Here is a 26179-nt window from a genome sequence, read left to right as displayed (position 1 = left end):
AAAATAAAACCATCAGATATAACATATTATTGAGAACATAACATTACAGTACTAAAAAAATTGATATCACATGTTATAGAAACAATACAATTACAATAGTTTAAGATATATTTATAAGCCTGCTGACGTGTTATGATGACTAATAGTCACTAGAGGTCAATATTTCCCACCTATCTGAAACCTGAAACACCTGACGGTTCGTTGAATTAATTTATATTATTAATTAGTAATTCATTACAAATATCTATAATCTATATAGTAAATTCAAATGACTCTGGTTGTTGTATCAAACACAATTAAATGTGTGTAAAAATAAAACCACAGCCGATGTTCAACAAGACAATAACACTGTCACGTCACGTGACCACTGCGGAAGTGACACTGGACCATTTTTTTCTAATGCGGAAGAGAAACAAAACCTCGCTCGATGTTTTCCGTCTGAACTTGTCACAAAATGAAGGAATAAACATCGACCAACAGGAAGAAACGAGAGACGGTTTGTTCGCAGTTCAGACTTAAAGGACAGGAAACACTCAGCGGAGCTAATGGCAGGAGGCAACTTACAGGTGAGAGGCAGAGTTTACTGCGTCAGACTGAGTCAAACTCTCCGGTTTCTGACTTGAACTACGACTCAACCTACGTAGATACAAACATCTTTACCTTGAAGATGAAAGGAAGTCCTTACTGCTGGTTTTAAACGAATAACCAATGGTTTAACTCTATTCAACTTTATTTATTCATCTAGTACACTTACTAATGGTATGTGGGTTGCCAGATAGACACAAATCCCCTTTCAGTGTTGTTAACCATTTTAAAGTGGTGAGGACATTTACTCAAGGACTGAAGTTGTACAAAGTTGGATGTTCATGAGTTCTTTGTTTGTCGTTCAGCCATTTTAGTTGTACACTCTTGTAAGGGAGCTTTTGTAAATTCATTTAAAGTTGTAACTAATGGCTTTATTCGCATTATTACCATTATTCAAAGGCTGAACAACATGTATTACTACATAACTGCATGTGTAAATCATCCGTTAACCATTAATCACTCATTTATTACTCACTTACCCTGACGAAGTGCCTTATGAGAGACTTAACGATGACTTCTTCTCTCTTGTGTTGTTTACAGAAAGCTATCGATCTGGCCAACAAAGGTGCACAGGAGGACAAAGCCAAGAACTACGAGGAAGCCCTCAGATGTTACCAGAATGCAATCCAGTACTTCCTCCATGTTGTCAAGTGTGAGGAACCTGATTTACGCTTGTCTTTCATTTCCTGACCGTGACTATTGGGGGTTGAAATGAGATGCATGAGGTACAGACACACGTCTGTTGCAGACACGATGTAAATTTGCTGCCACATTGGTAATTTTATCAGCAGCAGGCAAATATGCCACCATGATGGAATAATACTTTAAATATAAATAAACCAATTCATGAGTTACTCCACTGCCAACGGAGGGGGTAGATTCATAATAGAAAATGATGTTTTATGTGTTTAAAGACGTTATTTTTAAATCAGTCTGCATTTATCTATTAATTGTATAAAATTAGTCATTCATTCAGTGTCTTTACAGCTGATTTATAAATCTTCTCATTCACTTCATCAAATCCCTGCAGTCACCTGAAGGCAGCAGGATATGTTGGGTAATCTGTTCGCTCTAATTTCACCAGGGTGATGTTAATACTGAGCAATTGCTCCCAGTTGTCTACGTAATAACTTGAAAGATACACACGTTGGACTGGTCTGTGGTGACTCAGTATGCTGTTGTTTAAAGTCACATTCCTGCAGATCACCTCTCCTGCGCATCGTCGCCTCCCTTACAAATTTCTTTTCAGAATAAGTAGCATTCATGATTTCCTCTTGAAACCTTTTACCTTGCAAATGCTGTTGCCTGGCAAAAAAACATTTCTGCTAGGCAAATGTATTTGCATAGCACATTTCAATAACAAGGCCATTGTGTGCTTCTCATAACATATGAAAGGCAATGTGTAAAATTGTTAAAGACAATACAGAAATTAAGCATTTAAAAAGAAATTAAAATGAGTTATGTAGAGAATAAATTCCAAATAAGAATGCGTGTAAGAAATTACTAATATATTTATTTTAATAAGAGGCTGTAGCAAAAAGGAAAATCCCTCAGCATCAAATTAAAAGAGCTAATAGTTGCAGCAGACCCGTGGTTCTATGAACTGTGTAGTGTGCTCAGATCATGTTGCTCTACAACAGGGGTGCCCACACTTTATAGGCTTGTGAGCTACTCTTGAAATGACCAGCTCAACAAGATCTACCAACCAGATAATGTTGGTATGTCAGCTGTCAGGGTTAGACTCCAGTGATGGGACTGGCTAAGAGTTAATTTATTGATCCTGACAACTTCCACTTGATATTAAGCGTCAGACAGCCCTTTCGCTGCACCTGCATGAACATATACAGCAGGTACACTTGATGCCCACACAGTCACAGCTCATATTAAAACGGGCCCCATAATGTGTTGTCGCTGCAGGTGAGGCTCAGAGTGAACGAGCGAAGGAGAGAATCAGGGAAAAGTGTAAAGATTACCTGGACCGAGTCGAGCAGCTGAAGCAACACCTGAAGAAGCTGGAGAAGAGTCCTCCGGCTAAACCAGTCAAAGAGAACCAGTCTGATGACAAAGGGTGAGACTCATCAATACCACCATGTTCCCTGCAGTATGCACAGAAAAGCATTACATTCCTTTATTTCCACATTTTACAATTTAATTTGTCACTGACAATCAGAAAAATAGGCATGAAGTCCTGGGGCAGTTTTAAGTCAGGTTTACAAGAGGTTCCCTGTGGCGCTTTTGTTCATGTGTTTATGTTCAGTGGTAGACACTATTACACATTAGCAAAGATTTTTTTATTTTATTTTGAAACCTGCATTGTTTACATCCATGTTTACCTGCTCGAGTCGTCTTCTTTTCCTCTGTACATCCAGTAAAACAAAACCTTTTGATGACAAATGTCACTGGCAAATAAATCCTTTAATGGGAGCTTTAGGTGTGCAGATTTTCCTGTTTCAAACTTCCTGTGCACAAGATCAAACAAAGTGGAGTCCCATGCATAGAAACATTCCCCCACAGCACTAAATTTACGCATGTTGTTTATATTTTTCTTTAAAGATATTTATTGTTGTTATTGTTGAAATTTAACACTGCCTCAATTTTCCCTATAATCAGCTGCAAAATACTTAACAGTCCTTTCTTTGAACCTACAACACAATAAACGCATAAGTTCCTTGTAGAAAAGTTGTAGGAGACAATGGGACTTCTAAAAAAAAGTTTGGTTTAGTGTTTAAAAAAGGTCAATAAATCATGACTTTGGCTCTTTCCATTCTTCTTTTCTAATGGGGAAGAGAAACAAAACCTCCCTCGATGTTTTCCGTCTGAACTTGTCACAAAATTAAGGAATAAACAGCGACAAACAGGAAGAAACGAGAGACGGTTTGTTCGCAGTTCAGATTTAAAGGACAGGAAACACCCAGCGGAGCTAATGGCAGGAGGCAACTTACAGGTGAGAGGCAGAGTTTACTGCGTCAGACTGAGTCCAACTCTCCTGTTTCTGACTTCAAACTACGACTCAACCTACGTAGATACAAACATCTTTACCTTGAAGATGAAAGGAAGTCCTTACTGCTGGTTTTAAACAAATAACCAATGGTTTAACTCCTGTTATTTATTCATCTATTACACTTACTAATGGTATGTGGGTTGCCAGATAGACACAAATCCCCTTTCAGTGTTGTTAACCATTTTAAAGTGGTGAGGACATTTACTCAAGGACTGAAGTTGTACAAAGTTGGATGCTCATGAGTTCTTTGTTTGTCGTTCAGCCATTTTAGTTGTACACTCTTGTAAGGGAGCTTTTGTAAATTCATTTCAAGTTGTAACTAATGGCTTTATTCACATTATTACCATTATTCAAAGGCTGAACAACATTTATTACTACATAACCCTACTGAAAGAAGAATTATCACTAACTTGCAGCATAATTTCTAACATAACTGCATGTGTAAATCATCCGTTAACCATTAATCACTCATTTGCTACTCACTTACCTTGACAGAATGCCTTATGAGAGACTTAACGATGACTTCTTCTCTCTTGTGTTGTTTACAGAAAGCTATCGATCTGGCCAACAAAGGTGCACAGGAGGACAAAGCCAAGAACTACGAGGAAGCCCTCAGATGTTACCAGAATGCAATCCAGTACTTCCTCCATGTTGTCAAGTGTGAGGAACCTGATTTACGCTTGTCTTTCATTTCCTGACCGTGACTATTGGGGGTTGAAATGAGATGCATGAGGTACAGACACACGTCTGTTGCAGACACTATGTAAATTTGCTGCCACATTGGTAATTTTATCAGCAGCAGGCAAATATGCCACCATGATGGAATAATACTTTAAATATAAATAAACCAATTCATGAGTTACTCCACTGCCAACGGAGGGGGTAGATTCATAATAGAAAATGATGTTTAATGTGTTTAAAGACGTTATTTTTAAATCAGTCTGCATTTATCTATTAATTGTATAAAATGAGTCATTCATACAGTGTCTTTACAGCTGATTTATAAATCTTCTCATTCACTTCATCAAATCCCTGCAGTCACCTGAAGGCAGCAGGATATGTTGGGTAATCTGTTCGCTCTAATTTCACCAGGGTGATGTCAATACTGAGCAATTGCTCCCAGTTGTCTACGTAATAACTTGAAAGATACACACGTTGGACTGGTCTGTGGTGACTCAGTATGCTGTTGTTTAAAGTCGCATTCCTGCAGATCACCTCTCCTGCGCATCGTCGCCTCCCTTACAAATTTCTTTTCAGAATAAGTAGCATTCATGATTTCCTCTTGAAACCTTTTACCTTGCAAATGCTGTTGCCTGGCAAAAAAACATTTCTGCTAGGCAAATGTATTTGCATAGCACATTTCAATAACAAGGCCATTGTGTGCTTCTCATAACATATGAAAGGCAATGTGTAAAATTGTTAAAGACAATACAGAAATTAAGCATTTAAAAAGAAATTAAAATGAGTTATGTAGAGAATAAATTCCAAATAAGAATGCGTGTAAGAAATTACTAATATATTTATTTTAATAAGAGGCTGTAGCAAAAAGGAAAATCCCTCAGCGTCAAATTAAAAGAGCTAATAGTTGCAGCAGACCCGTGGTTCTATGAACTGTGTAGTGTGCTCAGATCATGTTGCTCTACAACAGGGGTTCCCACACTTTATAGGCTTGTGAGCTACTCTTGAAATGACCAGCTCAACAAGATCTACCAACCAGATAATGTTGGTATGTCAGCTGTCAGGGTTAGACTCCAGTGATGGGACTGGCTAAGAGTTAATTTATTGATCCTGACAACTTCCACTTGATATTAAGCGTCAGACAGCCCTTTCGCTGCACCTGTATGAACATATACAGCAGGTACACTTGATGCCCACACAGTCACAGCTCATATTAAAACGGGCCCCGTAATGTGTTGTCGCTGCAGATGAGGCTCAGAGTGAACAAGCGAAGGAGAGCATCAGGGAAAAGTGTAAAGGTTACCTGGACCGAGCCGAGCAGCTGGTGCAACACCTGAAGAAGCTGGAGAAGAGTCCTCCGGCTAAACCAGTCAAAGAGAACCAGTCTGATGACAAAGGGTGAGACTCCTCAATACCACCATGTTCCCTGCAGTATGCACAGAAAAGCATTACATTCCTTTATTTCCACATTTTACAATTTAATTTGTCACTGACAATCAGAAAAATAGGCATGAAGTCCTGGGGCAGTTTTAAGTCAGGTTTACAAGAGGTTCCCTGTGGCGCTTTTGTTCATGTGTTTATGTTCAGTGGTAGACACTATTACACATTAGCAAAGATTTTTTTATTTTATTTTGAAACCTGCATTGTTTACATCCATGTTTACCTGCTCGAGTCGTCTTCTTTTCCTCTGTACATCCAGTAAAACAAAACCTTTTGATGACAAATGTCACTGGCAAATAAATCCTTTAATGGGAGCTTTAGGTGTGCAGATTTTCTCTGTTTCAAACTTCCTGTGCACAAGATCAAACAAAGTGGAGTCCCATGCATAGAAACATTCCCCCACAGCACTAAATTTACGCATGTTGTTTATATTTTTCTTTAAAGATATTTATTGTTATTATTGTTGAAATTTAACACTGCCTCAATTTTCCCTATAATCAGCTGCAAAATACTTAACAGTCCTTTCTTTGAACCTACAACACAATAAACGCATAAGTTCCTTGTAGAAAAGTTGTAGGAGACATTGGGACTTCTATAAAAAAGTTTGGTTTAGTGTTTAAAAAAGGTCAATAAATCATGACTTTGGCTCTTTTCATTTAATCTCAGGAGTGAAAGTGATGACGGGGACAACCAAGAGAAAAAGAAGTTTCAAAATCAACTCTCAGGTGAATGAGTGGTGTTATGTTTTCTTCTTTATTTGTTAGTTGGTGGGATTACGCAAAAGATACTCGGCAGATAACTTCCTATAACAGTTTGAGAGGTGTTTTTCAACATATTCATTAATTTCTCTGAGAATATGTGGAAAAAATGTGACTTACATGAAGCAATATCTTGAAATATTCTGGGAACTGATACCTTTTAGTATGTGAATTAAACAATGTTTCACAGTTACTGAACTTTGTTTCTCAAACTCCTCTCATAGGTGCCATCGTCATGGAAAAGCCAAACATTAAGTGGGTTGATGTAGCTGGACTGGAAGGAGCCAAAGAAGCCTTGAAGAAAGCCGTCATTCTGCCCATCAAATTCCCTCATCTGTTCACAGGTGTCTAAACCTCCGTCTTTAATCCTTGTATTTGACTGTGTTGATGTGATTCATATTTAATGACACAGGAACTTTTTGTCTAGGAAATCAAACTCCTTGGCGGGGGATCCTTCTCTTTGGCCCTCCAGGAACAGGAAAATCCTACCTGGTCAAGGCGGTGGCCACAGAGGCCAACAACTCCACCTTCTTCTCCATCTCCTCCTCCGACCTTGTGTCCACGTGGTTGGGGGAAAGTGAAAAGTAAGCACTTCGTTCTTTACATGATGATAACATAATGGGATATGAGAAGGTGAGCATCTGTTGCTTCTGCCCCGCTTGTCTCTCTAGGTTGGTGAAGAACCTGTTCTCTTTGGCTCGAGAGCACAAACCATCCATTATTTTCATTGATCAGATCGACTCCATCTGTGGCTCCAGGAGCGAGAACGAGAGCGAGGCCGCGCGCAGAATCAAGACAGAGTTCCTCGTTCAGATGCAGGGTGAGCGAGAGGAGAGAACGGAAAATCTGATTTCAGAATCGAAAAACTGTATTTAGATTAGAAATGCATCAAATGTTGTTCTCTACTCAGGTGTTGGAAACGATAACGAGGGAGTCCTGGTTCTGGGAGCCACAAATATACCGTGGACATTGGACTCTGCTATTAGGAGACGGTTAGTTTGATTCAATTCAGGTTTTAAGGAAGAACAATCAGGATTTAATAAATGAAACGCTTGATAACGTCTGATTGAATCTCCCGACTATCTCAGATTTGAAAAGCGAATCTACATCCCTCTGCCTGAAGAGCATGCTCGCTCGTTCATGTTTAAACTGCATCTGGGATCCACCCCCAGCGATCTGACTGAAGCAGACTTCATCAGTCTGGGCCAGAAGACAGAAGGGTACTCTGGGGCTGACATCAGTGTTATCGTCAGGGACGCCCTCATGCAACCTGTCAGGAAGGTCCAGTCCGCCACTCACTTCAAAAAGGTAAAGACACAGCAACAGTTTGTCTCTGATTGTTTTCATAACTGTCCTGTTTCAAAACTTTGGGGAATCCCGCTGGAATTTGTTGTCCCAAAATAACGTCTCATCAGTAATTTTACAATCACAAAAGAATGAGAGTGGGCGCTGCCACTGATGATTATAGATAAATTATCTCTTAACCTATTGCTACACTGTTACATCAGCTATACGGCATTCCTCTGGAGGTTGCTAAGTCAAACTAAGAGAGACTATAAATGATAGTCAGAGCTACATGGATGGTGTATGTACTTGTATTTATTACCAATGGAATCCATGCACACCTGTATGTGAAAGTCAGTTTTATAGCTACTTTTTTGGGGGTTCCGTCTCACTACTCCTGAAGCTGTTTTCATTATTACCTGCTTAGCACCAATCAGCTGACAGACACAGTCAGCAGCTAGGTGGAAACAAAGTGATAAAAAACTGTGTGAAAAGATTGAACATATAAGATTTATCAGGTGGACATGGAAATTATTCTTTCCAACATTCTTATAAAGAGAAATAATAAAGTTTATAAAATACAGTCAAGATAACCTCAGTGTTGTGCTCGACCACAAGCTGGAATGGGATGTCTGAACTGATTGTTTAAGCACTAAGGCACAGTAAATAAACTGTCCAGTTTCTACTTTGCTTTTATTGAAAGTGTTTAAATGTTCTGTATAATCTCTTGGTTTGTTAACGCTAATGAGGCCCAGATTGATGGGAAAACAGTTACAGAAGTCAGTAAACTATTGGGATTAACATGACCGGAAAGTATGGAAGGTATATACAGAGAAAGAGTCATGAAGGACAAGGACAAGAATCATTGTGGGTGATGAGAGGCATCCGCTCACCTCCTCATTGAAACTGCTCCCATCTGAACAACGTTATTGCCCCCTCTTCTGACAAATGCCCTGTGATTATTGCTGCAAACTTATTTCTATACGGGGACAAATAAATAATCTAACCTCAAAGTGCTTTAAAAATAAAAAATTGAAGGCAAACAATAGGAAACAAAGAAAAGCAGGTTGAAGGCCACACATCATTAGACATCAGAGCACAAATATTAGAATAAAAATGTTACAGATAAGCAGTAAAAACACAATTAAATAAATAATTCAAATAGTCATTAAGATGAGATAAGATTTAAAGGGAAAAAAAACGTAAAAGGTTAATAGTTAAAGATGTATTCAGACCCGATAAAAGCACACTTGATGTAAATTATATACAAGGTATGCAATAAAGATATCAGTTAAAAAATATATATTTTGTTCCTCTCACCCTAAACTTCTTCTCTATCTGTCGACACTCAATAAGGTCAAGGGCTCATCTTTGAACAGCCCGGATGTTGTGGAGGAAGACCTACTGACTCCGTGCTCGCCGGGAGATCCCAACGCCATCGAGATGACGTGGATGGACGTCCCTGGAGAAAAGCTTTCAGAGGCAGTCGTTTGCATGGTAAGTAAAAGATTCAGGTAGCAAAGTGTGTGTTTAAATTTAACCACAGAAGTTTTCAAATTTTGACAAAACATCATCTGTGTCTGTCTGCATGAGAATTCTTAACAAACATATTCCAACCTCTGCCGTCCTCTCCGTACAGGCGGACATGATGAGGTCACTCACTACCATCAAGCCCTCAGTGAATGAGCAGGACCTGGATAAGCTGAAGAAGTTTACGGAAGATTTTGGTCAAGAAGGGTAGCACTACCCACACTCTGCTCGGGAAGCAGTTCACGATTATCTCTGTCAGTTAAGGTTTTGATTCATTCATTCATCTGTCTGGTCTATAGCAGGTTTCCTGGAGCTCCAACTTCTTACTTTATGAAAAAAAAGTATATGTTTCTGTAAGATATGAAAAAAAAATGCTTCAACAGCAAATGTCTGTTGTTGCTTGTGACAAATAAGATGATTCATTAATGAAATCTAATCAATAAATCAAAAGTTTCAGCATTTTTTAATACTCACATATCAATTGTTTACATCTTCGCCTTTAAGGTTTTGTGTTTCTATTACTTGTTGATTTTATTTTTGAATTTCTAAAATTTAAGAGATAATCGCTTTATTTTTTTTAAAGAAAACTTTCTGTCTTTAAATATATATATGGAGTCGATGGTTGTGCAACAGAGACTGTGGGAAAATGCACATTTCCAACACTACATACCTCTCACCCTTGTCTAATGAAGATTGTGCTCAACAGAATTAGTTTCAGGGTTGGATTTTTGTGAATAGAAACTTCTCCTAAAACATTTAGAAAGTGTGCTCTCTTTTAAATATGTGGGTTACCCTTCACTGGTTATCCTATCTCAGAAATACAAGTTTAAAGGTTCAGTGTGTAAGATTCAGGTGAAAGGGATCTTGTGGCAGAAATTGAATATAAATAGTTCTAGTGATGTTTTCACTAGTGTGTTTCATCTAAATTGTACAACTTGTGGTTTTATTTACCCTACAACACACCCTTTATATTTAAATACTTTATATTTACATCTGGAAAAGGTCCTCTCTATGAAGGCTGCCATGTATTTTACAGTAGCCCAGACTGGACAAACTAAACACCTGTGGAGTTTTTATGAGAACTGAAGGCTATCACAGGATCTCTTTCATGTTTGGAAGGGGAGGGTGAGGTGAGGGGTATTCAGCTGCAACATGCAACATCACCAATAGATGTCACTAAATTCTACACACTGAACCTTTAGGGTTTGAAATTATACACATCGCAAAAGCAGCATCAATGAAAAATGTACTTTCTTTGTAAAAAATAATAAAGGGTGTTTTCTGAATCTCGGCAGTTGATGAATTTAAAGGGACAGTGGATTTTACTGTAATGCTTTTAAAAGCATTTCTGAGTTTTGATGTGTTCATGGAAATCGAGTGAGTGCCTATGCACATTTTCTACACTTGCTGTGTTCTGAATTATTTATATATCCCTTCTATGTGCTCAGCCTGTTTTCAATGTCACTATCTAATGTGTCTTTATTTAAGAGTTTCTTCTGGTGTTTATTGAGGTCACTTATTGGTTACATGAATAAAGCGTAACTTGCTCATTTGCACTTTTGTTCTCAGATTTAAATAAACACAAAACAGGTGTCATTTTATTTTAAATTCAGGGTCAGTTATTTAATTAGTACATTTGTTAAGATAAATACAATTTATTTTACATAAATTTATGACCTGTAGAAAAATGACATCAGTGTTACGCTGCTAATACAATCTGATCATTTGTAAAACTGAAATCATTTGTCTCGTACATCTCTTCAGTTAGTGCCATTAAAAGATGCCATGAAGATATGCAGCGTCTTGAAAAGCAGATCAAAGTGTTTTACATTTGGCAAAGTTGCTGTTTTTAATCAAATAAATAAACTCATTAAGATAAGTAATGTAAATGAAAAATATTCAAGTCATTTAATTTGAAAATGAATGACTTTTTGAAATGTGGCTAAATTTCAAGGGACTGATCAACCTGATACGTATTTTGGGTAAATTGAAATGAAAAGAAAATACCACTTCACAAGAAATGAAAAGTTTGACTCGACAGCTGCCAATGAAAATTAAGGACCATAAATAACAAGCAAATATACATACGGGTCAACAGGAGTGACGTCCCTTTTCACTTTAAAGCACATCGTGTAAAAGCCAGTGTTTCCTCATACAAACGTATTTGTGGTGAAGACAACATCATACGTCCATCTCGTCCAATGTGCTACAGTGAAAGTGATTATTGCTCTGTGTGTGTGCGCGGATTCCTCCAAACACAACTCTCATCTCTGCTGCCAAACAAAACCTGTGGAGCTGAGGAAACACTGCAACCTCCAAATATGAGTAAAACTAAATCAAATAGGGTACTGTAAACACAGAAAAGCAAAACCTACATGTAAAAAGTCATGGTTATACAGTTATATTTCTGCGAATATAAAGGACAAATGTGCTCCATGATACAGAAACAAAGCTAACTGAGACGTCAGCGGAGAGGACCTAAAGTGGGACAATGTGCTACCAGTTATAAGTTAGTCAAGATACTAAAAGACGGAGAAGAGAGAACCGAGTGCCAAACCGGTGGCTGCTCCAGCGAGCATGCCCAAAGCTACATCTCCTCCGTCGTCACGCTGGCGTTCCCGAATAATGACGTGGTTCCCTCCAGGAGCAGCATACCCACCTAGAAGGAAAAGAGCAAAGTGATGTCCCACTCAGTTTTGCAGATTTAAAGTTGCTTAAATTAGCTATTTTTTTAATCAGAAGGTTCAGGTTTAATGTCATCAGTTCATCCAACAGCAGCCACATGTGCTACCTTTCATTCAATGCAATGGTTTACGTTGACACGGTGACAAATATTTACCTTGGTACTGATAAGGATAAGCAACAGCGTAGGGCTGCCCATCAGCAGAGTATACAATCTGGGTCGCATGTGCAGGAGGTGCAGCGTAGTCTCCATACGGGCCGGGAGCATAAGGCTGGTGAAAGAGAGACAAAGAAAGATAACTTTTAAAACTTCTCTATTCATTCTTTATCGGGTGGAAGTACCAACAAACGCAGTTCAGTGTATTTTGAAATTACAGGTAATGTCCCTAAAATTGCTTATTTACTTTACCAGTAGATGGCAGTTCACCACAGCGTTGCCTGTTTTTACGTAAGCTTATTTTTAACTTTCTAATTTTACCTCATGCCATGGTTTACCCTTAAGAAGGTTCAGGTAAAACCAAGCTCACCAGTTATGTTAAGTATAAACAGAAAATTAATGTGATATCCAGTGTAAAAATATGAATATACAACATTAATATTATACTAAACACATAAACATATAACTTTTGGTTAAAATCCCTTTAAAGAGGCAAACAAAAAAGCATTTTACTATTTATATTTGTGCTTCAGTTCCATAGCCGAGCTAGAAATGTAATCAAATATTCAACTCTCCCAAGGAGGTAATGTTTTCACCTCTGTCTCTTAATTTGTTGGTTTGTTTGTTTATAAGCAAGATTACACAAAACAACTTAACGGACAACTTAGGAAGAAAGGATGCAATAAGAGTCAGGGAAGAACCCACTCTATTTTTGTATAGATCCGTATCAGGGTGGAAGAGCAAGGACTTGCTTTACTTTCATTAATATTGTGAGAGTGTCTTTTTTTGACATTTTTCAGTTTTTCTCAGAAGATATTTCAAATAATTATTGGCAAATTTAGATACAACTGATATGTATGAGTGTGTGTAATTTGGTGCAGCTTGATTGAATTTAAGGGGACTTTACTGAGTGCTATTTTAGTTTATATTAAAAAACACAATGCATAATTGTTGATATATTGTATCTGAACAGTAACTTGCTATTAAAAAACAATTTTTCCTGATATTGGGAAGAAATCCGGTTCACTGTGCCAAAACAGAGTTGAACCAAACTTCTGTTTTAAAAAATGCATAAATAGTGCTAGGGTAAGGGTTAGGGCTAAGACAAGGGTTGGTGCTAAGACAAGGGTTAATGCTAGGGTAAGGATTAGGGTTAAGGTAAGGGTGAATTCCAAGGTAAGGGTTGGTGCGAGGATAAGGGTTAAGGGTTAGGGGTAAAGTTTAGGGTTAAGGGAAGGATTATCATTAAGCATTAAGTCAGTGATGAATCAGTGTGTGATACATTATGAGGACTTGTCTACCATATGGGGACAACAGCATGTCAGCATAATATTAATCATTACAATTTAAGGTGAAGATTGTTTTAAGTTCCGGTTTAGGTTTTGGTTAGAGTTAGGTAAGCAGTTACTACATGGTTGAGGTTAGAGTAAGTCTCCAGGAATTCACTGTAGGTCAATGTAAGGTCCGGCTAGTGATGATAATTGATGGAGACACAACTCTGTGTGTGTGTGTGTGTGTGTGTGTGTGTATGTGTGTGTGTGTGTGTCTGTGTGTCTGTGTGTGTGTGTGTTTGTGGTATCAATAGAATATCTGAAGGCCTGTTGTGCAATAGGAGTAGACTTGACGTTGCAACGTCAGCATCGGAGTAAAAGAGCAAGATTTCTGTGAGTCCAGGGGTTTTGTACCCCTGAGAGGAGGCCAGCCTCCTTGGAGGAGGGGTCAAGGGTCAGTGTGGCCATCGGCCAATTGAAGGTCAGAAGTCAAGTCTCAGGGAGCGGCTTACAGTGGGGTCCTTGGAAGGACCCAGGAAGTGATTTGCTCCCACATGGAGATCTTATCTCCATGTGGTTTTTTTATTAGAGGGGATCACTCTAGGCTGGTCTCAGCATTGCGTGAAGGCCTCATTTACGAGCCTTTGTTTGATGGTCAGCACACTGGGAGTCTCCCCCAACAGCCTATTATGGCCTCTTGAATTGACATCAAACTGCAACCAAGCATGTGGGTATTTCTGATGACTTGCCTTTCATTCATAACCACTCTCTCCTCTTCTCTCTGTCTCTACTGTCCTGTCTGTGAGTATAATACCATAACGGTGGTTTGAGGTCAGTGTGTGTTGTGTGTATTTACTCCCCAGAAGGAAACATCCCTGTCTAATGCTGTGTTTTGGGCAGCGAGGAAGGGGAACCTGGCTCTGCTTCAGCTGCTGCTCAACAGCGGCCGTGTGGACGCAGACTGCAGAGACAGTGTACGAACGCTGCATGTCCTGGCTGCTCAGCTGCACGCTTTAACCATAGACAGAGGTGTGGGGTGTGTGTGTGGTTGAGTATGTGCATTACAATTTAACATCCATAGTATGTTTTAAGTGGCAATGATAGAGGGTGAGCGTTCGTGTCAAGTTTGAAAATCTGCATGAATCTGTAACAGTCGCCTCATTAAAGCAGTTTTTGGCAAGATGTCTTCAGAAATTATATCTCGTATTGGCATCTCTCTCTTCAGTATGGAACGACAGCGCTGATGGTGGTGTCGTACAGCGGCCATTATAAGTGTGTGTCAAAGAACTTATCATGCAAGGAGCGGACATCAACTACCAGAGAGAGGTATGATGGGAAAATAATCGTCAGCCCCATGGGAACTATATAAGATTTTACCTGGGGTGAGAGTCACATTGAATCTGAAGTCACCAGTCAACCCATACAAATTTGGTGCTGATACTCCTTTCTTTAACATTGCAACAACAATGTTGTTGAACAATACAACATATAGGAATAATGCACAGATTATGATTTACAACTGGATAGGACTAAATTTGATCCGAAACACATAATTAAGGTTATGGACTGCTGCCTCATTTGTAGGATTGTTCGGCCTTGGCAGAGGTATGCAAGTGCCATTCTAGTTTGATAGTTGATTGTTGTATTCCATACATAAATCCATTTAAACAAGTTGTTTTTCTGGACGTCTTAAGCGGAAATATCTAGTCTCAAAACAACAGTACAGCTAAGCAACAAGTTAGTAGTTGTATTGCCATCACCTTGTCTGAGGAGTATTATAATTTCACCAACTAACCATTATTTTTCAAGTGGAGCTGTTCTATTGGACGAAAATATCTATATCTTGCCTCATCTCACCAAACCATTGTTGTTTCTTCTCTTTCTGTCTCTAAAGGCCAGTCACATAGATATGTTGTACCTTCTTCCAATTTCTATCTATCATCTTAAAGAGGACTCAGTATTATAACACAAATACGTGGATAATCGTCCTCTGACTTTACTCTTTATGCTGACTGAGCATATAGGTTTGAGAGGCTTCAAAACTAAGACAATGCAGATTAAGTGAAAAAGCATCAAGCTAGATTAACAGAGTAGACCCAACAACAAATTTTCCAAAGCACACCATTGGGGTTGAGTTTCCATAGAATGACATCAGCCGTATCTTTTTTTGTCGTCCTCTCCAGACCGGTTCTACCGCTCTGGTCTTCGCCTCCCAGCAGGGACACCGTGACGTGGTGAAGCTCCTCTTTGAGTTTGGTGCCTCCACTGAATTCCAGACAAAGGTATGCGACAGGGCACACCGATATGCGTCACTGTCTTTATAACGCTCACTGCGGTGCTATCATCTCAGACTCAGGGCTTCATGTGGAGATAAAGAAACAAACTTCATGTGGAGATAAAGAAACAAAAATGATGCACAGAATACGCTGCCCAGGATGCTCTGTATACCTCTTCAGATATACTCCCTCTGCAGCTCACATGTCATTATTCTGCTGCTGAGTGCACTAAAATGGTTGTTTTCTTCTTGTGTGTCCTCAAATGTTTTGTGGCAGGATGGTGGCACCGCTCTCACCGCCGCCGCTCAGTATGGACACTCCAAGGTGGTGGACAAGCTGCTGAGGAACGGAGCCAATGTTCACGACCAGCTGCATGTGAGCCGCTCTGGCCTCTGTGGCCTCTCTTTACTCTTCACCTCTCTGTCTTAAAGCCTCCCTGTCTGGCAGTTACACAATGTCCCAGCAGCTGGAATCCAGCCTCTCAGGTTTCTGCATAGTGCTGAGTCAGACCCGTTTGGCTTTCAGCAGGATTATGCAATGGAAAACAACCTGACAGCACAAACTTACATTATGAAATAGCATTCATTTGATCATTTGTCATGAATAAACCTTTATTTTTTTAGGAACATTGTCACTTAGACAGGTTTTCAACAAACAGGAGTACAGGAGACAATTATTACTCAGTGTACAAAAATATATTTTTATGTTTCAGGACGGTGCCACGCCTCTGTTCCTCGCTGCCCAGGAGGGTCACGTGACGGTGATACGTCAGTTGCTCGCCTCTGGTGCCAAGGTCAATCAAGCAAGAGAGGTAAAGTCTCTCCCTCTTCAGTTCAAGTCTCTCTCTGCCTGTCTCATCCCTCCATCCCTATTTTTCTTTTCTCTTCCTCCTCCTCATGTCACTGCATCCCTCCTCCTTACCCGGGTCTTCTCCAGGATGGCACTGCCCCCCTGTGGATGGGGGCTCAGATGGGTCATAGTGAGGTGGTGAGGGTGCTGCTCTTGCGAGGTGCCGATCGAGATGCTGACAGACAAGTAGGTTGTTCATTCAGAATCATTAAAGCACATAGAAATGCACACAAAGGGTTTGTTTTATTCATCTATATTTCCACAACACTTGAGAAAACATAATGACCTTATATCAAACCAGTATTTAGACCTTGAGTGTAGATTAATGCTCAATAACTTGAGTTTTTGTCTTTTCTGTCTCCTGAGGATGGATCAACAGCGTTATTTAAAGCAGCTTTAAAAGGACACGGCAGTGTCATCGAGGAGCTCCTCAAGTTTTCTCCTTCACTCAGCCTTCTCAAGGTAGAGGATCCTGTTGCAGCTCATGTCCCTTTTTATAGGAATATCCGAGATGTTTGATATGACTGATGAGATAGTTGATACCAAACTCATGTCTATACGCCAAATATAAAGCTACAGTTATCATCTGATTGACTTATCTTAGCATAAAGACTGAAATGGGGAACGAGCTTGTTTGGCTTTGTCTGGGAATAATAAAATCCATCCAGCAACAAGTTTACTAACATTTTGTTGGTTCAGTCTGTACCAGGAAAGTTGTTTTCACAAAATATCTATCCAAGCTAATCTAAAGGATATTTGTTTTTTAGCGGAAAAACCAACACCACGCCACAAGCTTTATGAATACATGTTTTTTGTTGTCTCCAGAATGGCTCCACGGCCCTACATGCTGCTGTAATGGGGGGAAATCTGCGAACCGTTCTGCTGCTGCTCGGGGCCAACGCAGACCCCACACTGCCAAACAAAGTGAGGCCATAACATTTGTAGGGTGGGATAATAAACACACAGAACATAACATAACTCATTTCAGCTCATTAACTTTTCCTCATGTGTGTGTTTTTACAGCAGAATGAACCTTCGCTGATCTTACAAAGAGCGAGCGCATCCTCAAAGTTTTACGTCCAAGCATCCTGAACGGAGACAGCTGATAATAACCCAGACTCCTCCCTTCATGCCTGAACCACACTGATGTGACAACTCAGTGTCAAATCTACTCAAACTCAACATGTACTGTATGTGGTGCTTGCTTTTGATTGCTGTCATATGTCGAATAAACCTGGACTAAATATTAAGCAACACAATGTGCAACCAAAATGCATTCGTCGTCCCCATGCATTATCATTTACACCGGTGTTCTACAGCAAATGCATATATTGTTGTTTACCTCCCAGGTGATGTTAGATTTTTAGATATTTTGTACACTATTTATTTGCCTTTTTAATAAATGCAATAAAGGGTACATTTGTTAATTAATGCAGCAGTGACAGTGTGGCTTTATTTTTATTTTGAAAAGTCACATAGGTGTAAAAAGCCTTTCCAGAGGGGAAATATACACTTAGAAATAATAAAACAAGGAGATGTTAGATGTTGGAGAAACAATTAAATTACAACAATAAAACTATGAGATGTAAATTATAAAGACAATACAATCAATAGTTTAAGTATGAGATTTTACACGTAGAAACTACAATTACAATAATAAAAGACTAAGATATTATTTAATCAATCAAATTACAATTATAAAACAATTACAGATTACATATTATAGAAAAACAAAATAACAAAAATAAAACCATCAGATATAACATATTATTGAGACCATAACATTACAGTACTAAACAAAAATTGATATTATATGTTATAGAAACAATACAATTACAATAGTTAAAAGATATATTTATAAACCTGCTGATGTGTTATGATGACTTATAGTCACTAGAGGTCAGTATTTCCCACCTATCTGAAACCTGAAACACCTGACGGTTCGTTGAATTAATTTATATTATTAATTAGTAATTCATTACAAATATCTATAATCTATATAGTAAATTCAAATGACTCTGGTTGTTGTATCAAACACAATTAAATGTGTGTAAAAATAAAACCACAGCCGATGTTCAACAAGACAATAACACTGTCACGTCACGTGACCACTGCGGAAGTGACAGTGGACCATTTTTTTCTAATGCGGAAGAGAAACAAAACCTCGCTCGATGTTTTCCGTCTGAACTTGTCACAAAATGAAGGAATAAACATCGACCAACAGGAAGAAACGAGAGACGGTTTGTTCGCAGTTCAGATTTAAAGGACAGGAAACACTCAGCGGAGCTAATGGCAGGAGGCAACTTACAGGTGAGAGGCAGAGTTTACTGCGTCAGACTGAGTCAAACTCTCCGGTTTCTGACTTGAACTACGACTCAACCTACGTAGATACAAACATCTTTACCTTGAAGATGAAAGGAAGTCCTTACTGCTGGTTTTAAACAAATAACCAATGGTTTAACTCCTGTTATTTATTCATCTAGTACACTTACTAATGGTATGTGGGTTGCCAGATAGACACAAATCCCCTTTCAGTGTTGTTAACCATTTTAAAGTGGTGAGGACATTTACTCAAGGACTGAAGTTGTACAAAGTTGGATGTTCATGAGTTCTTTGTTTGTCATTCAGCCATTTTAGTTGTACACTCTTGTAAGGGAGCTTTTGTAAATTCATTTAAAGTTGTAACTAATGGCTTTATTCACATTATTACCATTATTCAAAGGCTGAACAACATTTATTACTACATAACCCTACTGAAAGAAGAATTATCACTAACTTGCAGCATAATTTCTAACATAACTGCATGTGTAAATCATCCGTTAACCATTAATCACTCATTTACTACTCACTTACCCTGACGAAGTGCCTTATGAGAGACTTAACGATGACTTCTTCTCTCTTGTGTTGTTTACAGAAAGCTATCGATCTGGCCAACAAAGCTGCACAGGAGGACAAAGCCAAGAACTACGAGGAAGCCCTCAGATGTTACCAGAATGCAATCCAGTACTTCCTCCATGTTGTCAAGTGTGAGGAACCTGATTTACGCTTGTCTTTCATTTCCTGACCGTGACTATTGGGGGTTGAAATGAGATGCATGAGGTACAGACACACGTCTGTTGCAGACACGATGTAAATTTGCTGCCACATTGGTAATTTTATCAGCAGCAGGCAAATATGCCACCATGATGGAATAATACTTTAAATATAAATAAACCAATTCATGAGTTACTCCACTGCCAACGGAGGGGGTAGATTCATAATAGAAAATGATGTTTAATGTGTTTAAAGACGTTATTTTTAAATCAGTCTGCATTTATCTATTAATTGTATAAAATTAGTCATTCATACAGTGTCTTTACAGCTGATTTATAAATCTTCTCATTCACTTCATCAAATCCCTGCAGTCACCTGAAGGCAGCAGGATATGTTGGGTAATCTGTTCGCTCTAATTTCACCAGGGTGATGTCAATACTGAGCAATTGCTCCCAGTTGTCTACGTAATAACTTGAAAGATACACACGTTGGACTGGTCTGTGGTGACTCAGTATGCTGTTGTTTAAAGTCACATTCCTGCAGATCACCTCTCCTGCGCATTGTCGCCTCCCTTACAAATTTCTTTTCAGAATAAGTAGCATTCATGATTTCCTCTTGAAACCTTTTACCTTGCAAATGCTGTTGCCTGGCAAAAAATTATTTCTGCTAGGCAAATGTATTTGCATAGCACATTTCAATAACAAGGCCATTGTGTGCTTCTCATAACATATGAAAGGCAATGTGTAAAATTGTTAAAGACAATACAAAAATTAAGCATTTAAAAAGGAATTAAAATGAGTTATTTAGAGAATAAATTCCAAATAAGAATGCGTGTAAGAAATTACTAATATATTAAATTGAATAAGAGGCTGTAGCAAAAAGGAAAATCCCTCAGCGTCAAATTAAAAGAGCTAATAGTTGCAGCAGACCCGTGGTTCTATGAACTGTGTAGTGTGCTCAGATCTTGTTGCTCTACAACAGGGGTGCCCACACGTTATAGGCTTGTGAGCTACTCTTGAAATGACCAGCTCAACAAGATCTACCAACCAGATAATGTTGGTATGTCAGCTGTCAGGGTTAGACTCCAGTGATGGGACTGGCTAAGAGTTAATTTATTGATCCTGACAACTTCCACTTGATATTAAGCGTCAGACAGCCCTTTCGCTGCACCTGCATGAACATATACAGCAGGTACACTTGATGCCCACACAGTCACAGCTCATATTAAAACGGGCCCCATAATGTGTTGTCGCTGCAGATGAGGCTCAGAGTGAACGAGCGAAGGAGAGCATCAGGGAAAAGTGTAAAGATTACCTGGACCGAGCCGAGCAGCTGAAGCAACACCTGAAGAAGCTGGAGAAGAGTCCTCCGGCTAAACCAGTCAAAGAGAACCAGTCTGATGACAAAGGGTGAGACTCCTCAATACCACCATGTTCCCTGCAGTATGCACAGAAAAGCATTACATTCCTTTATTTCCACATTTTACAATTTAATTTGTCACTAACAATCAGAAGAATAGGCATGAAGTCCTGGGGCAGCTTTAAGTCAGGTTTACAAGAGGTTCCCTGTGGCGCTTTTGTTTATGTGTTTATGTTCAGTGGTAGACACTATTACACATTAGCAAAGATTTTTTTATTTTATTTTGAAACCTGCATTGTTTACATCCATGTTTACCTGCTCGAGTCGTCTTCTTTTCCTCTGTACATCCAGTAAAACAAAACCTTTTGATGACAAATGTCACTGGCGAATAAATCCTTTAATGGGAGCTTTAGGTGTGCAGATTTTCCTGTTTCAAACTTCCTGTGCACAAGATCAAACAAAGTGGATTCAAAAACTTTGTTTGATCAAAATTCAAAAACCATAGGTTAACGCATGTTGTTTATATTTATCTTTGAAGATATTTATTGTTGTTATTGTTGAAATTTAACACTGCCTCAATTTCCCTATAATCAGCTGCAAAATACTTAACAGTCTTTTCTTTGAACCTACAACACAATAAACGCATAAGTTCCTTTGTAGAAAAGTTGTAGGAGACAGTGGGACTTCTAAAAAAAAGTTTGGTTTAGTGTTTAAAAAAGGTCAATAAATCATGACTTTGGCTCTTTTCATTTAATCTCAGGAGTGAAAGTGATGACGGGGACAACCAAGAGAAAAAGAAGTTTCAAAATCAACTCTCAGGTGAATGAGTGGTGTTATGTTTTCTTCTTTATTTGTTAGTTGGTGGGATTACGCAAAAGATACTCTGCCGATAACTTCCTGTAACATTTTGAGATAGGGTGTTTTTCAACATATTCATTAATTTCTCTAAGAATATGTGGAAAAAATGTGAATTACATGAAGAAATATCTTGAAATATTCTGGGAACTGATACCTTTGAGTGTGTGAATCAAACAATGTTTCACAGTTACTGAATTTTGTTTTTCAAACTCCTCTTATAGGTGCCATCGTCATGGAAAAGCCAAACATTAAGTGGGATGATGTAGCTGGACTGGAAGGAGCCAAAGAAGCCTTGAAGGAAGCCGTCATTCTGCCCATCAAATTCCCTCATCTGTTCACAGGTGTCTAAACCTCCGTCTTTAATCCTTGTATTTGACTGTGTTGATGTGATTCATATTTAATGACACAGGAACTTTTTGTGTAGGAAAGCGAACTCCTTGGCGGGGGATCCTTCTCTTTGGCCCTCCAGGAACAGGAAAATCCTACCTGGCCAAGGCGGTGGCCACAGAGGCCAACAACTCCACCTTCTTCTCCATCTCCTCCTCCGACCTCGTGTCCAAGTGGTTGGGGGAAAGTGAAAAGTAAGCACTTCGTTCTTTACATGATGATAACATAATGGGATATGAGAAGGTGAGCATCTGTTGATTCTGCCCCGCTTGTCTCTTCAGGTTGGTGAAGAACCTGTTCTCTTTGGCTCGAGAGCACAAACCATCCATTATTTTCATTGATGAGATCGACTCCCTCTGTGGCTCCAGGAGCGAGAACGAGAGCGAGGCCGCGCGCAGAATCAAGACAGAGTTCCTCGTTCAGATGCAGGGTGAGCGAGAGGAGAGAACAGAAAATCTGATTTCAGAATCGAAAAACTGTATTTAGATTAGAAATGCATCAAATGTTGTTCTCTACTCAGGTGTTGGAAACGATAACGAGGGAGTCCTGGTTCTGGGAGCCACAAATATACCGTGGACATTGGACTCTGCTATTAGGAGACGGTTAGTTTGATTCAATTCAGGTTTTAAGGAAGAACGATCAGGATTTAATAAATGAAACGCTTGATAACGTCTGATTGAATCTCCCGACTATCTCAGATTTGAAAAGCGAATCTACATCCCTCTGCCTGAAGAGCATGCTCGCTCGTTCATGTTTAAACTGCATCTGGGATCCACCCCCAGCGATCTGACTGAAGCAGACTTCATCAGTCTGGGCCAGAAGACAGAAGGGTACTCTGGGGCTGACATCAGTGTTATCGTCAGGGACGCCCTCATGCAACCTGTCAGGAAGGTCCAGTCCGCCACTCACTTCAAAAAGGTAAAGACACAGCAACAGTTTGTCTCTGATTGTTTTCATAACTGTCCTGTTTCAAATCTTTGGGGATCCCGCTGGAATTTGTTGTTCCAAAATAACGTCTCATCAGTAATTTTACAATCACAAAAGAATGAGAGTGGGCGCTGCCACTGATGATTAAAGATTAATGATCTATTAACCTATTGCTACACTGTTACACTGTTGGCATTCCTCTGGAGGTTGCTAAGTCAAACTAAAAAAAGAATGTAAATGATAGTCAGAGCTAGATAGATGATGTATGTACTTGTATTTATTACCAATGGAATCCATGCATACCTGTATGTGAAAGGTTTTTTGGTGTCAGTTTTATAGCTACTTTTTTGGGGGTTCCGTCTCACTACTCCTGAAGCTGTTTTCATTACTACCTGCTTAGCACCAACCAGCAGACAGACACAGTCAGCAGCTAGGTGGAAACAAAGTGATAAAAAACTGTGTGAAAAGATTGAACATATAAGATTCATCAGCTGGACATGGAAATTATTCTTTCCAACATTCTTATAAAGAGAAATAATAAAGTTTATAAAATACAGTCAAGATAACCTCAGTGTTGTGCTCGACCACAAGCTGGAATGGGATGTCTGAACTGAATGTTTAAGCACTAAGGCACAGTAAAGAAACTGTCCTGTTTTTCTTTTAATGTGAATTCCAAAGTGCTTCACTAATTCTAATGTGCTTTTATTGAAAGTGTTTAAATGTTCTGTATCATCTCTTGGTTTGTTAACGCTAATGAGGCCCAGATTGATGGGAAAACAGTAACAGAAGTCAGTAAACTATTGGGATTAACATGACCGGAAAGTATGGAAAGTATATACAGAGAAAGAGTTATGAAGGACAAGGACAAGAATCATTGCGGGTGATGAGAGGCATCCGCTCACCTCCTCATTGAAACTGCTCCCATCTGAACAACGTTATTGCCCCCTCTTCTGACAAATGCCCTGTGATTATTGCTGCAAACTTATTTCTATACAGGGACAAATAAATAATCTAACCTCAGAGTGCTTTAAAAATAAAAAATTGAAGGCAAACAATAGGAAACAAAGAAAAGCAGGTTGAAGGCCACACATCATTAGACATCAGAGAACAAATATTAGAATAAAAATGTTACAGATAAGCAGTTAAAACACAATTAAATAAATAATTCAAACAGTCATTAAGATGAGATAAGATTTAAAGGGAAACAAAACGTAAAAGGTTAATAGTTAAAGATGTATTCAGACCCGATAAAAGCACACTTATGAAATTATGTAAATTATATACAAGGCATGCAATAAAGATATCAGTTAAAAAATATATTTTGTCCCTCTCACCCTAAACTTCTTCTCTATCTGTCCACACTCACTAAGGTCAAGGGCTCATCTTGGAACAGCCCTGATGTTGTGGAGGAAGACCTACTGACTCCGTGCTCGCCGGGAGATCCCAACGCCATCGAGATGACGTGGATGGACGTCCCTGGAGAAAAGCTTTCGGAGGCAGTCGTGTGCATGGTAAGTAAAAGATTCAGGTAGCAAAGTGTCTGCGTGTAATTTTAACCAAAGAAGTTTTCAAATTTTTACAAAACATCATCTGTGCATGAGAATTCTTAACAAACATATTCCAACCTCTGCCATCCTCTCCATACAGGCGGACATGATGAGGTCACTCACTACCATCAAGCCGACAGTGAACGAGCAGGACCTGGATAAGCTGAAGAAGTTTACGGAAGATTTTGGTCAAGAAGGGTAGCACTACCCACACTCTGCTCGGGAAGCAGTTCATGATTATCTCTGTCAGTTAAGGTTTTGATTCATTCATTCATCTGTCTGGTCTATAGCAGGTTTCCTGGAGCTCCAACTTCTTACTTTATGAAAAAAAAGTATATGTTTCTGTAAGATATGAAAAAAAAATGCTTCAACAGCAAATGTCTGTTGTTGCTTGTGACAAATAAGATGATTCATTAATGAAATCTAATCAATAAATCAAAAGTTTCAGCATTTTTTAATACTCACATATCAATTGTTTACATCTTCGCCTTTAAGGTTTTGTGTTTCTATTACTTGTTGATTTTATTTTTGAATTTCTAAAATTTAAGAGATAATCGCTTTATTTTTTTTAAAGAAAACTTTCTGTCTTTAAATATATATATGGAGTCGATGGTTGTGCAACAGAGACTGTGGGAAAATGCACATTTCCAACACTACATACCTCTCACCCTTGTCTAATGAAGATTGTGCTCAACAGAATTAGTTTCAGGGTTGGATTTTTGTGAATAGAAACTTCTCCTAAAACATTTAGAAAGTGTGCTCTCTTTTAAATATGTGGGTTACCCTTCACTGGTTATCCTATCTCAGAAATACATGTTTAAAGGTTCAGTGTGTAAGATTCAGGTGAAAGGGATCTTTTGGCAGAAATTGAATATAAATAGTTCTAGTGATATTTTCACTAGTGTGTTTCATCTAAATTGTACAACTTGTGGTTTTATTTACCCTACAACACACCCTTTATATTTAAATACTTTATATTTACATCTGGAAAAGGTCCTCTCTATGAAGGCTGCCATGTATTTTACAGTAGCCCAGACTAGACAAACTAAACACCTGTGGAGTTTTTATGACAACTGAAGGCTATCACAGGATCTCTTTCATGTTTGGAAGGGGAGGGTGAGGTGAGGGGTATTCAGCTGCAACATGCAACATCACCAATAGATGTCACTAAATTCTACACACTGAACCTTTAGGGTTTGAAATTATACACATCGCAAAAGCAGCATCAATGAAAAATGTACTTTCTTTGTAAAAAATAATAAAGGGTGTTTTCTGAATCTCGGCAGTTGATGAATTTAAAGGGACACTGGATTTTACTGTAATGCTTTTAAAAGCATTTCTGAGTTTTGATGTGTTCATGGAAATCGAGTGAGTGCCTATGCACATTTTCTACACTTGCTGTGTTCTGAATTATTTATATATCCCTTCTATTTGCTCAGCCTGTTTTCATTGTCACCATCTAATGTGTCTTTAAGAGTTTCTTCTGGTGTTTCTTGAGGTCACTTATTGGTTACATGAATAAAGCGTAACATGATCATTTGCACTTTTGTTCTCACA

The 26179-nt window shown here is 38.8% G+C and overlaps 2 protein-coding genes and 1 pseudogene across 3 annotated transcripts; all 3 read left to right on the top strand.

Annotated features, from left to right (window-relative positions):
• The first annotated feature begins 398 nt into the window (after window positions 1-398).
• Window positions 399-10562, top strand: LOC133010898 (vacuolar protein sorting-associated protein 4B-like). Its single transcript, XM_061078551.1, has 14 exons — window positions 399-566; window positions 1126-1237; window positions 2503-2653; window positions 3424-3529; window positions 4135-4246; window positions 5512-5662; window positions 6371-6429; window positions 6687-6806; window positions 6890-7046; window positions 7134-7282; window positions 7373-7454; window positions 7551-7770; window positions 9103-9243; window positions 9386-10562. Exons 1-14 carry the CDS (start codon window positions 546-548, stop codon window positions 9485-9487), a joined length of 1683 nt encoding a protein of 560 aa, XP_060934534.1. The 5' UTR covers window positions 399-545; the 3' UTR covers window positions 9488-10562.
• Window positions 10563-14111: 3549 nt separating this feature from the next.
• On the top strand, window positions 14112-17617 carry LOC133011207 (ankyrin repeat domain-containing protein 29-like; annotated as a pseudogene).
• Window positions 17618-18650: 1033 nt separating this feature from the next.
• On the top strand, window positions 18651-26162 carry LOC133010152 (vacuolar protein sorting-associated protein 4B-like). Of its 2 annotated transcripts, XM_061077613.1 has the most exons (11): window positions 18651-18821; window positions 19426-19537; window positions 20803-20953; window positions 21664-21722; window positions 21983-22102; window positions 22186-22342; window positions 22430-22578; window positions 22669-22750; window positions 22847-23066; window positions 24446-24586; window positions 24723-26162. In XM_061077613.1, exons 1-11 carry the CDS (start codon window positions 18801-18803, stop codon window positions 24822-24824), a joined length of 1314 nt encoding a protein of 437 aa, XP_060933596.1. In that variant the 5' UTR covers window positions 18651-18800; the 3' UTR covers window positions 24825-26162. The 2 variants fall into 2 exon arrangements, with proteins under 2 accessions (XP_060933596.1, XP_060933595.1); XM_061077612.1 differs by lacking the exon at window positions 18651-18821 and having other exon boundaries at window positions 19396-19537.
• The last annotated feature ends 17 nt before the right edge of the window (window positions 26163-26179 follow it).

This window comes from Limanda limanda, chromosome 9 (assembly GCF_963576545.1).
Source record: "Limanda limanda chromosome 9, fLimLim1.1, whole genome shotgun sequence".
Taxonomy (NCBI): Eukaryota; Metazoa; Chordata; class Actinopteri; order Pleuronectiformes; family Pleuronectidae; genus Limanda; species Limanda limanda.
This window is presented reverse-complemented; position numbering and strand designations above follow the sequence as displayed.